At 40.5% G+C, this 14390-nt stretch overlaps 1 protein-coding gene across 1 annotated transcript in view; it reads left to right on the forward strand.

Annotated features, from left to right (window-relative positions):
• ptprn2 (protein tyrosine phosphatase receptor type N2) overlaps positions 1–14390 on the forward strand; it is a 124706-nt gene that overhangs the window by 24161 nt on the left and 86155 nt on the right. The window contains exons 4-8 of the mRNA XM_023420079.2: positions 6415–6683; positions 10666–11119; positions 11293–11589; positions 11839–11879; positions 12422–12846. Coding sequence (XP_023275847.1) covers positions 6415–6683; positions 10666–11119; positions 11293–11589; positions 11839–11879; positions 12422–12846 — 1486 coding nt within the window. The remainder of the gene's footprint in view (positions 1–6414; positions 6684–10665; positions 11120–11292; positions 11590–11838; positions 11880–12421; positions 12847–14390) is intronic.

A 14390-nucleotide genomic window follows, 5' to 3' on the forward strand; every position in this document is an offset into this window, starting at 1 on the left:
TGTTAGTTCATCCCAGAAATCATCCTAGGAAATTATTAGGAAATTTGCAGGGAATTACAGACTGGTTTAGGAGCCTGTAACTGCAGGTGTGATCCACCAGGGGGCAGTAGACACCTTTAACACAGACCGTGACCACAAACCTCAGCCCTCCAAACCTAATTGGCTTTGCAGGCCACTCTGAGCTTAATATCTTTTAACAGGCGTGAACCAGTGTTGAAAATCATTAAGAGTAAGCAGTCGGCCAGAGGAAATCAAAAAAAAAAAAAGAAAAGAAGAAGGAAAAAAAATGCAGTGATGAATATTAAGCCAGGCGAGACCACATATTTATTCTAATTACTGCTCAGAAATAAACAAGTGAGAGTGAGGAGGATGAGAAGAGATCCGGTGTGTAATTTTTTCCTGCTCTGTTTTAAGAGGTGTTAAATCCTTTAGATGCTTCTCATCATGAGACTTGTTCTCTGACCTTGTGTTTTTAGACACCCGTTTACAGATGCCGCAGACATGACATCATCACTTTGAATCATTTTCCCCTTTTCTGTCTTGTAGAATCACATCCACAGACACAGAGCATTATCTTCGCATGATTCCACAATGCACTGTTACTGCTCGTGTGGCATGTTATTCTTACCAGCTCAACAGCAATTGAAGTGTCACCTTTGAGATGTGGGGGACCCTCTTTTTTTTTTTTTTTTTTGGAGGCCAGACAGGGTTATTGAGACCATTGTACTGTAACCTAAATTGAAGAGATGAAGGGGAGGAAAAAACTGGGAGGAACATCAATAGAATCGATTTACAATCCTCTTTATCTTGCATCAGAGACGCAGGTAGAAATCACACAATCTCTGCCCACTGCACAACACCAATGTCATTCAGATCAATAGGAATTGACCCTTGCACAAAAGGGCTTGGGTTGTCTGGACGTGTCCCCTTTTGCGGAGCACATTGTCTGGTATTAAATTTTCACCACAATACCTTTTGAATGCAAGATACTGTCATCCAACTGCAAATGACTTTTATATTACACAAGCACCCAGAGCCAAGCAACTTTAGTATTCACTGTGCGCAGCCACGGTGTGTCTACACATTCATAGCCAGGCTGCTGTCATATTGCTTTGGAATCATTATGGCTCTGCTAAATGTGTGTGTCTGTTTGTGCAGACTGTGGCTGTATGGAGATACACACATGAGCTAACTCAGTAACTGCAGTAAATTGATTTAATGTACAATATATTAATATGATGGAGCATTTAATTGACCGTTCTCTAAACCCCTCCCCCGGAGCTGTGATTGTCCAATCACAGCATAGCAACTGTAACTAGGCGCATCAAGTCTGTCAGTCTGTGGGTTCTCCACATGTTGAAGCAGTGTGGGTTAAGAGCAACACTCAGTTTGGAGGGTGGTGTACTTTTTTTTTTTTTAGTATTTGCAAAAACCAAGAACACACCTGCAAAACTATCATCTCTAAAGGCAAGGATCTTGTCATTAACTTAGCTAACTACAGTATTTTGTGTTGTTACCGTTTACATCCACCCTGTGTGAGTCAAGATGCCTCAGTATCAGATATTAAAGTAACAAGTGGCTCTGTCTCTTCACTTGATTTCAGGAAGTTTACACTCCAGCAGCTTCAGACAAATTTGCGTTAGATAGCTCTACATTTGCCCAGCTCATCAATTATTCCTCATTTTAAAATCCTTTTCTCTTGTAAAAGTGAAACATGCTGTCTGAACATAAGAACTATCAGCATGAATCCAACCACTGTGTTGTCTGTCCCAAGTTTTTTTTTTTTCCACACTAGGCATCCAAACCATCCAAGACTTCTGTCAGAATGGATAACATTTTAATTACATTTTTATTTATTATACAGTACTAAAGTCTGTGTTGCCAGATTGTGCAGTTTTCCGCCTTGTTGGGCTACTTTTTCTTTTAATTAGGTGGGTAAAAATTGTTGTGGTGGGCGGCTTATTGCACTGTTTAAGTGAATTCCACCAACGAAAGCAGTTTGGTCAGCTGTTTGCTTTTTCTTTTTTTTTTAACATGCTCTATAAATGAATTTGAATTTGAATTGAACAGTTTGGCTATATTCTGAGATAAATCGGCATCTCTTCTCTTCCGTCTATTTTCATTGAGATTGAGTCCAGAAGGCTCAGCTCGACACACAAGGACTTACAACTGATCTTGAAAACCAAATGTAATTTCAGTTTATTACAACTAAGCTGACACTTTTTTTTTTCTTATTCCAATTATTACTTTGTCATAGCTCTGGGAAAAAAAAAAAAAACTTTATTTGAGTGGATGAAATCAAAAGTCGCCGGCTAGATATGAGAAGTCTGCTTTTGTTAAAGTACGTGTGAAATGTTAGGTGAATTATAAATTTTACTACAAATTTCGAATGGTAAACCCTCATTTATTACATATATATTTAGACAGTATGTGCTGTGCAAGAATGCGAAACATGATAGGTGTCACAACAACAACTAATAGGGACACCAAGAACGGTGAAGATTTATGTCATATATATATATATATATATATATATGTGCTCTCAAGCCAATAAGATCAGAAAGAATCATGTCAAACTGCAACAATGGCGTTGTTGATTCATCACGTTAAACTACAGTAACCTGCAGTCGATTGACCTCCTGACCCTTTGCAGAGCAGCAGATACTCTCATAGTACAGACAAGTCAAGTAAAATGATGCATTGTGACATTTGCATTAACTCCATTGGCAGGAATCGTCAGTCAGGGAGAATCAGTGACCATAAACTGACATCATGTCACTCCCGTGCTACTGAAACCACGTTACTCATGCTCATACTTCACTTCCTGCACAAACATGTTCTCTTTGACAGACTAGCAACAAAAACTATTGTTGTTCCTCTTTATATTCTCCTCTGTCTGTTCCTTGACAACCTTGGTACTGGAGAGAACAGATACACTGACACACTAACGCGCTGTGTGAAAACTTGAGTTGTTATGAGGAAAACAAGAGAGCTTTTATTGAATCATTCGCTGTGAGTCCAGGTCTGTGACGGGGGCATTTCAAAGAAACCTGCTGCAGATTTCATTCAATAAACACACAAACAAATAGTCTTTCGTGTCCTTGCAGATGTTTTGGAGTATTGGCAATATGAAATCACTCCAATAGAGGTGGCCGCTGACATGGTAATGCATGTAGTAGTAGCCTGGTCTTTAGACGACCTTCACAGCACTCGACAGAGAATATAATAACATCCCGTTAAACCTCACTGACCCGCTGGGGGGGGTCAGTCATTACAGACTCATGCTGTGCAGCCGCACTGTGTTCAAACTCACATCACTTTTGTTTCAACTAGTGGAGCTCGGGAAGTTTCCAAAGATGCTAAATATGCTCGGCTGAATTTTCGTGAAACATATAAAATAATGCACAAAACATCTAGAATAGTTTACTTTTTCAGAAAATGGTGCAGACATAAAAACATGGAGCTTTTTTTGGTTTATATATTTCACGCACTTTCACGTTTAATCATCATATAGCGTCAGCGAAGAGCTACAAGATTATACAAGCTGGGTTCTTCTTACTATGAAGCTACTTAACGGTAAAAAGGAACTGTATATTCAAAGGATAAAAACAATACTTCTTAACATTCTTGCTCAAATTATTGACATAAACTGCTTACAGAAAATAAAATGACACTTAAAAATGTATTTATATTTTTGGGTCTGCCAAACCATTGCACTGTTGATTTTAATTTATGTGTCATATTTGGATTGACATGTTTCATTTTGACTAATTAGGCAGACCTTAGTGCTAAATTATTCACGCTTTCTTCCATTAATGCCTTTAAAATCAGTTGGTGGACAGAAGTAAAGGAAAGGGGAAAATCTGCATTTCAAAAACACCAGATGAAACAACAAGACATGTAGACAGGATCCCATCTAATAGGCTTTGAATATTTAGGAGGCCCCCTCTCACTCGTGCGCTCTCTCTCTCTCTGTAACACAGGAAACAGACAGAAGGCCAGCAGAAATATCTTGCTTGTTTGAAAGCTGTTGCGTTAATGGCAAGCCGTTAATTAACTGAGGCATTTGCCTGAGACGGCGTGCTATCCTTAACAGGCAAAAACCGGCAGCACTTGGTGATGGAATCTGCTCTTTCTCTGGACTTGTAGATGAATTTGCATGACATTTAGCTCCTCAGTGCCAGGATAATCAGCTGAGAGGTTGATTGAGAGGAATCCAACCGTAAAGGCCCCGCCACTTTTCTTTCCTGACTTTTTTCTTTCACAAAATGGCTCATTTTGATTCTGTAATTTGCGCCAGCATACCTTTTCCCTCAAGTGTGCCCATCACAGACACACAAAAAACATGGTGTGTATGGAAATGAGTGCATCCCCCAGGAGACGGAGGGGATAGAGGTGTCACAGTCAATGAAGCTACCCACATCGTGTTGTGGCACCATCACATGTTTACTCTGAACCCATTTAACCAGCTGCAGGTAACCACAGGTACCATATGGATCCTTCAGGGCTGAGGCCAGACCTGCTTTCCCCATCACCACTGATGGGGAAAGCGTAGATGATCATCAGCGCGCCTATATATAGCAAAAATACCTCACATCGGGTAAGCCACGGGTAGTTAACTGTCATTGTTGTACGGATGGATGGCTGAGCTACGTTCCAGAACAGTGACAACATACGCTGCTTTGTGCTCCATTCAGCGCTGCCAAGAATGACTGGAGGCATCTGTAGCTGCTCTGCATTGCTCAGATCCTCATCTGGTGCTTATGAATATCTATGAGAATACCCAGTGTCTATGGGTGAGAAACCAGGCTAATGAAGACATTCTGCAGTGTTGATACTCTCATTTTTTCACGTATTCCTACCCAGGCTGTTAGTTTATTGCTATTAAATATGTCCACATCATTAAGAGCAGCATTGTTTCTTAAGATGAGTTTGGTAAAAGGTTAGGTATGTGGCAGCTAGGAATCTGAGCCTGCGCCACAGCATAATTACTACCATAATTACTTTAATGCTTCCAGCATTAAAAAAAATGCATCTTGCAGGATGGAAGTGTCATCAGTGAACATCTTGGCTCCTTTAAAAAAAAAAAAAAAAAAAAAGTATAATATCTTTGGTATTGCTATGCACTTTGCCGATGGAATGCTGTGCCTCTTGGCTCACTGGGAATGGGGCCATGTTTTGGGTATCTTTTTTGCTTGGGTAGCTCCATCTGGTCCTGGCACCACCACGCTTTGCCCCTGCCCAGGAGTTCTGCATCCCAACTATGTGTTGGCAATTAGCAGAGATGTTGGCAAGGCGTCAGGCTGCAGTGTGACATTCTCCCCGGGCTTGTTGACTTGCTGTGCTGTGCTGTGTGTGTGTGTGTGTGTGTGTGTGTGTATATACATGTGTCTGTACATGTGTGCATGAGTGTGCATGTGTACTCATGGCTTCCTTTTTTTGTGTGTTGCAATTGAAGACCTCCTCTACTCTACCATCCTGATTCATCCTTGCTGTTTTATTTTGTACTGTTCGTTTACTCTGCAATGCTGAGAGAACTGCAAAATAAACAATTACCCCAAACTAGAGAAAACAGATACAGTCTCCATTTACACAAATACTGTGCCAAAGAAACATTTCTACCAATATTTCCAATCTAGTAGATGATAAGTTGTTTGTAATTTCTTCATTTACCACTTCCTTTTTGATATTTTCAGGCTAAATCAGTATGTTGACATGGACAAGCCAATACTTGTACAGGAACAGGGTCTTCCAGTGATATATGTTACATTTTATGCCTATATATACTCTATATAGTATTTTATTCCCCTTTATTTTAAATGTCGATATTATAGTTTTGAGTAAAGGTCAATGTCCCTTTTTGTGGAGCACTTATCGGTCTGCACACATCTCTGTGTGATGGCTTGAGGACTGAAACAATTGAAAGTTGATAAGTTTTTTTCCCAGGATTTTGCCCAGATATCATATAACAAGAGAGCAATCAAGTTCTCTTCTATATATCGCTTTAGCAATCTCTTGCCAAAATGAAAAAAAATTAAAGGACAGGCTCAGAAAATATGAAAATGGTCAGCCATTTTTTAACTGCATTGCCTCCAGCAGAACACCTTTATATATAAATTTCAATTTTAGAGTTACAAAATATTGTATTATTTTTGTCGAGACCTTGAGATAGTAGTCTTTTTCTGGCTTTCTCATATATTATTCAAATTATCCTCACTTATCTCCAGGCTCTATTTCCTGTCCCATTTCTGTTTCAGTTTTGTAGTGTATTTTATGTCATTAATCTTAGGTGCTTCAATGAATATGTTGACCAAATAAGGTTCTACTACTTGTTTCATGTCTTTACCTGACCTGGACATATCTGAAGAAATCTGGTTATCTAGAGTATCAACCTCACCTCTTTTTTTTTCCCAGGTTTAACCTGGCAGGATGACATCACTCAGCAGGTCATCTCTAGAGAGCTCTCCAAACTGAGGAATGTCCCCCTCCGCCATCAAACCACTCCTCCGAGCCCCCCCGACCGCCTGACCGCCTACAGCAGCTCCCGAGATGTGAAACTGAGGCCTGCGCAGGCAGAGCTGAGCAGAAACCTTCAGCAGTACCTGACAGGTCTGGGTTTCCTGCCGCAGGCTGAGGTAGTTGGACAACCAGGAGTCCAACGGCATGGAGCTCAGAAAGTTCAGGTGAGAGTCCTGCACACTGAAGACTTGTAGCAGTTCACAAAAATTATGCAAGCTATTAACCGAAGAATTAAGAGGCACACTTAAGAGTTTACACAGTTCATTTTAGTCTTCTGAAGGAGCACCGCCTGCCACTTAGCCAGTAAAAACAGTTGTATAATGTCCTCTGTGGCTTTGGAAGGAGCTCAGTAAAGTTTTAAAAAAAGTAACCCCGTTGCTATAATAAGGGTTATCATAACTTGGGCTCGAGACTTCTTTCCACAGAGCCTCTTACAAACTGGAGGTGTATGGTTTAAAAGACAAGCGAGGGAGGGTCTGATGAAAATATGCCATCTAGCTCAATATAAGAAATGTGAGATCTGAGACTAAAAGTGGAAATATCTCAGCCTCTGCTGCTTCAATTTTTGGCATCCAGAGGATTTACAGAAGACAATTACAAATATTTCACTTCACACCTGTTTTGACATTTATACATCACAACAAAATGAAAGTGCTTAAGGGAAAGAAACACATAAGCCATCAGGCTGAAAAAAAACCCCATCCAAGTCAATTTTCAACAGATTCATCTTCAAGGCATCCTTACTATTATTAAACATTTCCTTAACAGTCTCAAAGTCACACTTTGAAGAATTGGTTAGCAAAGAAAGAAAGAAAAAATAGCAAAAACTAGATAAATAAGTAAACGAAATTATAATTTTATTACTGTTCTAGGCCAAAATAAACATAATAAAACATAACAAAATTTCCAGATGAAAACTTTATCAGGTTTTTATCTTCATTGGCCATATTTCGCAGGCATCCACTTCTGGTACCAAAAAACAGAACTGTGTGCAACGCACAGGGGGGAATGATAATATTCAAGTTATGCCCATATGTCTCACTTAAAGTCTTGCCCTTTGGGGTTTGATATAACCAATCCACCTTGACCACACATTGGTAAAATTTTCTTGGTGTCCTCTGAGTGAATATGTCAATTTCTCCATTGTGTATATTTGGTGAACTACGTCTGTGCAATCCGTTTTTACATGCAGCCAGTAGAATTGTCAGGGTTCTATTTTTTTGAGTTTATCTCTTGTGGGATATTACATAGATACAGAACATTGAATCTAGAAGGGATAGAGGATAAACCTGACCAAATTCTTCCAACAAAGCTCCCTCCAAATAAGGGAACTTGTAGTTTTCCACTGTGTTTGGCAAATCATATGCCACTCTATTACTTTCCCTGTCCCATTTCTCTTTAACATACAGTGCCTCTTCAGACTTTCTATTTGAAACGCAGTTGTATATCCTGGAAATAATTTTGATGTCGTAATCAGAGTTGTAGGCGGATATAACAATTTTCATTATTTCGTTCATTTCCAAATTAATGTCTTTTATGACTATCGAAATCTATCTCTGGTAGGACGTAACATATTAAGTTGTTGGAATAACCTCTAAAGAAACTTACTGTATTTAATGCTGTAATCTAACCGCTTGGCTAGAGATATACAGTAGCATTTAGGTCAAGGGTGGAGGCTATAAATATTGGTCCATACTGCATAAGTAAACAAACCATAAAAAACACATTTCCTAGGCTAAATTATGGAAGGGCCTCTTCCTATTCCCTTTGAAAGAGTCAGTATCTGTCTTTTGCCGGGGTCGCCCTCTCGTCCCCGCTTTGCTTTTGTTTCTCGCTCTCTGTCTTTCGCCCCCTCTCCCACTGAGCAGGGACCCTTTTACACAAAGATCTTCCATCACCTCTTTACATTATTCAATCCTCATATTTAGGGTGGAACCCCAGCTTTGTGTGAAATGTGCTCAGCATCCTTCATAGCCGAGCCGCTTCCTGCTGCTGTGTCAGTGCAGCCATAATGCAAAGTTGAAGAGTTCAGAACCTTCCTTATTGATGAGATGAGGTCCTTTGTTGTGTAGCGTGATGGAAAAAGGCAAAGATGGTTAGCATGAATGGCAGAGCACACCCGTCTCGCTGTGTTAATGCCATTATGGCCTCTCAGTATGCCGGGCATGGAAAGACTGACATTTTCTCTATATACATTTGAAGGACAGAAAATGGCACCAAGGGAGATGGTTAGTATTAGTGCAGCAGCAACATGGATAATAATGCTGCTCAATGGATCGGATATACTGTATGCTCAATTGAAGCGTGGGCCCTTATGATTCAGACAAGACGATTTCTCTTCCTCAGAGAGAAGAAAGGACAAAATCACACATTTTGGTGCCAGCTACTGCCAAATGGTTAAAAGGCTTCTAAATACCTCTGTGCCAGTGCATTGTAATCTAACAGTGTGTCAAATAGAAACTCATATGGCTAACTTTGAAATCAGATCACTCATAATTTTTCTTTTTAGATAAGGGATTGCTGCTACTTCCCTGACACAGTGGATATGCTTTTAAAGTTTGTTGTGTGTTGTGGAAATGCATGAAATTACTCTTTGAGTGACACTATCTCATCTGTGATTTCCATAATGCAATTTCCAAGGGCAGTTGTCTTTGATCTAGAATCCCTATTCATATCCTGTCCTGTCTAGTCGAGCCCAGGTTGCCTCTCTTTTTCGACTAAAGCCTGTCACAACAATGCTGACCCAGTACAACCTGTTTAATGTTTTCATGGTGGGGGAAAAAAAAAAACTATTGCCGACCTGAAGCAGAGCTGAATATTTATCATATGAATGTTGTCACTTCAGCTTTGCACAAAAGAACAAAACAAGACTAAGAGTCTACAGCCACGCTAACGGCTCTGTGAGGCAGTACTTTCGCACACCGAGGCTTTTAGCTAAATGCTAATATCAGCAGGCTAACATGTCCACAGTGACAATGCTAACATACTGATGTTGAAAAGGTACCGTATAATGTTTACCGCATTAGCTAATTAGCATTCAACATGAAGTACAGCTGAGGCTGATAGGAATATCATTAGTTTTGCAGGCATTTTGGCCCAAGGACCAAAATGGACATAGTTACACCAATAAGAAAAAATGTTATTATGTCATGTTATTACATGAATGTCCAAGAGGACAGGACAAGGATATATAGTCGGGAACTACAGCTGTAACTAATGATTAATTTCATATCAATTAATCTGCAGATTATTTTCTCAAATAATTAATTGTGTATGACATGTCAGAATCTAGTGAAATATAACACAATACAATTTTCTACAGCCTAAGGCTAAGGCCTAAGCCTTTAAATAGCTTATTTAATGATGTCCAATCCTCCAAAGTCCAAAGATATTCAATGTGCTATCACATAAGACAAAGCAAAGCAGCAAATCCTTACAAACAAGGACATTAAGCCAAAAAAGTTGCCCAATAGGATTTTGTCCGTCCATCCAGTAAGTGATGTTTCAGTAGATAAGTGAAAAGTTGACCTGCTACTGGCACTAGAAGAACAGTCATGAGATCAACAAAGTCAGTAGGATTCACTGCCTGGGGCCATAAATAAATTTGGATAAACTCTCAGACTGCAATTGTATGGGCTCAGATTAGGGTCAAAAAGAGCTGGTGGTGATTTACTTGTAATGTGCTGTGTGTGATTGGACTGTCATTGCCCAATCATATTCAGTTGTAAAAAAAAAAAAAAAGAGGGGTCAAAATTCATACTTGTAGCTTCAGTGTCACATACAGTGTGGGAACTTCGAGCTCTGAGTTTTTCATTTTTTAGCTTTCAGCTTTGTATCTGTACAAAAGTGCTTCTTTTTTCACAGTGTCTTTGTGTAACCTCCGAATTTATTCACACGGTTTCTTTTAATTCTACAAATACAAACCTTTTCTACACTCGCACAGACTTTAAGTACTCATACAGATTTATTTTACAGGTTCACAAAGGTTGATTTACAACTACAAACTTAGGAATTCACTCAGGAAATCACTTTACAACTCAATCTTTTTTTAACCCCATATTATTGCCATCTATAGCATGGCTGCTAGCATGGCTTTGACATATTGGCAATGGTCTAAATGTGCTAAATGGGTGTGCTTTGTTAAAGAATGAAGACATCAAGTCTGATGGTGATTCGGAGCCCAGCCGGCCAAAACCCCAGCAGGGCTGGAAGGAAACCACTGTCTACAGCCTTCAGAAAGGAGCTGGCCAACCTCCTCTTACCAAGGTCTTTACCCAGAGCGGAGAGGGCAGGCACCCCAAGCTCAGTACAACCTACACCAACCGAGACCCGGGAAAGAGCAAGCTGCTTTCCAGCCATCTGGAACGGCTTCTTACAGGGGCACCAGGCACTCAGCTGGGCACCCAAGGTGGAGAGGCTTCCCGGCCCAAAGGAAAGCTCCGCTACCTTAACTACATCCGGCCATCTCCAAGTGAAGATGCGAAGCTGCAGTCTCAGGTGGCTTTTGGCTCCAAGACCCAGAGGCCCAATCTAGACAGACTGCTGTTGAAGGCCGGTTCAAACCGACTGACTGCCAAAGAGCCTCTTAGTGTCGTGGATGGTGAGATCAGCATCATTTAATAGCTTGTTATAGATATTTCACACCCTGGCTTTTATATTTGCATCACAATTGTTTGTTTATCCACTTTTTGGGGAATTTTGTGTTTTTATTTGAATACACTTAAATTGATTTTTTTTTAAATTGTGACTCGTTCTTCTCTCTTTCCTGTCCAGAGCGATTCATCCAGAATGTGGTGAACCAGCTGGGAAGGCACAGCATCAACATGGAGGCTTTAATGGGCAACGACCTGGACCAGCTGGCCGAGGTCATCACAGGAACCCTGCAGGAGGTGGATGAGGAGCAGCCCGCTGTTGGGGCCCAGCCAGGACTAGGAGCTGCTGACTCCAGGGGGGACATGGAGGGTAACAGGGAGCCACTGGCATCCATGCAACTGAATCGATACCAGCACCTGAAATCAGACAAAGGGCAGGATCCAAACCAGAAAGACTCACTTAGAATGAAACAGCAAGGTGGGTGTGTAAAAGAGAATAAAAGCTGGCAATGTTTAAAGTAGCTGTGTTTATTTTCTGTCATAGATATAACACTATATGGCATTGTAATTTAGAAATGTCCCAATAATGCTTTGTTTGTATAATCCTCATAGATAATGCTGCCAAATGTATTTTTGAGTCTTTCATTTTGAGTCATGATTGTTTTCTTTGCTAAATACAAAAGAAAACTTCACACAATCTGCTCACATACATTGTGTTTGTTTCCAGGCCAACAAATAGATGGTGCAGACAAAGAGCCTGTTGACAAGGTGAATTTAAAATTACTCTGCTCAAGCAACAAATTGGTTTCTCAGGGAGTGAGACATGTCCACACTTAGACTTTATTCACTTTTGAATGCTACTTCAAATACGGGTGATTTCAAAGTTGTGCACACTAGCATTTTCTTTGTAATTCGTAGAACTTGAAAGCAAAGTACAACTGCAGGATCGTAGAAAATAACTTGATCATTGTATAACTTAGTTAATTGAAATAGTTTTGTATGATGCCATGTATTTTTTTATTTAACTTTTAGGAAGAAAGTAAAGACACTAAATGTACTTCTTAATAATTTGGAAGGAAAAACGATGACATTACCTTGAACCAGCACTCAGACACAAACACATCAGTGAATGTGACACAAATTCATACCTTTTCAATCAGTGACATTTCAAATAGAATTCAAGTTAATAATTAATTTTTTCTCAGAATTTAATCAAATTTCTTCAAAGAGGAAATTAAAAGTAATTTATAGGTAAAATAAAGTAGAGAATTCCTTCACTTTTCTAAAGAGAAATGTTTGATTCAACACAGCATGCAGCCTTCTTCTCCAAGCTGCTGGACTACCTCAACCTGGAACCCTTCGGTGATGCTCCGGAGGGCAACAGTGGGCCACCGGCTCCCCTTCAGAAAATGGTCGGACTGGAGAGCGTCAAGAGCCGGACGACGCAGGGTCAAGTTCCCGTACCCCGCCGCTGGGAGGAGAAGACCGTGGCTGTGCCTCCAAAGGAAGGCTCCACCCTGCGGTTAACTGGCGGCGCAGTGGGCCCCGACGCACAGGTGGACTCAGAGATTGAGAAGTGGATGCAGGGGATTCAGGCCCCTGCGGGGAAGAAGCAGCTGGAGGAGCCGGAGAAGAAGGACATGAGAGTCAAAACTCAGCTGGTCCATGTGGGGGTGAAGGAGTTCTCCAGCAGAGGGAAGGACAGACACTTTGGCTACATTATCACCGGCTTAGAGTGAGTGTGATTCACATTATGCTAGTTAGCTAGCCGCTGCCAACAGTGTTACATATTGATATTACAATGATTCGGATTGTAATGTCGTTTTTAAATCATAATATTCAGAATCAGATTTAAGAATAAAGAAATTTGAGTTAGTGCCTCACTTCTATAAACACAATACAAACTGTAGCTCATGATTTGAAATTAAGGAATTAGTCTATAAATAATTATTGCATTTAAATTCATGAAGGTAAATTAATTATTCATGAAGGTGCCTTTTCTGTGGCTTTTTAGGCATTTTATAATATTAATGTTTGTGTTATTTAGGTCCTTTTTTTCCTGATGAGCTGTGTGTATTTGAATAGCTGCCAATCTGGGGATGTGGCAGACTAACTTATGCTATACATGCAATTGTATGGGACATTGGTCAATGCAAAATAGATAAAACTGCAAAGAAAAAATAGTATTGCGCTGGTTTTTAGTATAAGTTGTCAAGGGCAACATTATAGATGAGACCTGTATGTCTGTGCACTACATTTATATTAAGTGTAGCTCTGTTTTATACTGTTGTGACTTTAAGTACATTACTTTACTGTATGTCAATAACCTCTACTACCTTAGTTATTGTACTCGAAAACCTACAGCATATGCAAAAAGCATCACCGTCAACCTTGTAAAAGCCGCTCTCTCGTAAGTGGTTATTATGTCGTTCGTAGATGCTTTATATTATAGTTTATTGCTCCACCCGCCAGTTGTGAGCCGTACTGTTGGAGCTGTTTCAAAGCATTCATTTTACATACCAAGCATATGTCTGCTTTGTTCAGTCACTTAAAACTGCCTTTAAGAGACGCAGTTTCTGTCAAAACCGCCCACATATTCACGTCTTTATGGAAAAGGATACAGTAGTTTGAAGTCCTTAGTGTGTGCTGCACCTGATTACAATAGCAGGGATGATAAGTCCCTCAGTGTGTGGGTATTACTGTGCTGTATTACAGCTTTAATGATGATACTTTGTCAGGAAGGGTAGCCAAGTTATTTCTCTCTCTCTCTCTCTCTCTCTCTCTCTCTCTCTCTCTCTCCTTCTCGCTCACCTCTCACTCAGCTCAGGCTCAGCAAAGATAAGTTCCTATCGACTGTGTCTTCGCCCCTGGCCCTCTCTCAAATCCCTTTATGGCGTTATCAAGTCCAGTGTCAGTGGGTTGTCCTTCAGCTGTTCAAGAGACGTAGGCTCATAAAGCTCAGATGGGTACAATCTTCGTCACCTTATTGCCACACGTATAGAAACGCAGATTAAGACGTAAACGCACAATATAAGCGGTGCGATATGTGCCAGGGGAAAGAAATAAGTCACCTTCTGAGTGAAATATCTTCACGTCCTCCTCCATGTCTATCCTCAGCCCACCTAGCCGACACCTATAGTTGGCCTATAGAGGTGCAGAGCATTTGCTGCAGACCTCATGATTGCATGGTTGTTATCCCCAGCTGCTTCGCACCCTGCAGTGAGGCTACGCAAACCTGCTTATCTGACAGCTCCTGACATTGTGGAGGTGGTAGTGGGG

This window comes from Seriola lalandi, unplaced genomic scaffold (assembly GCF_002814215.2).
Source record: "Seriola lalandi dorsalis isolate HSWRI2012SDOR001 ecotype SW California unplaced genomic scaffold, Sedor1 jcf7180002054616, whole genome shotgun sequence".
NCBI classification, from domain to species: Eukaryota; Metazoa; Chordata; class Actinopteri; order Carangiformes; family Carangidae; genus Seriola; species Seriola lalandi.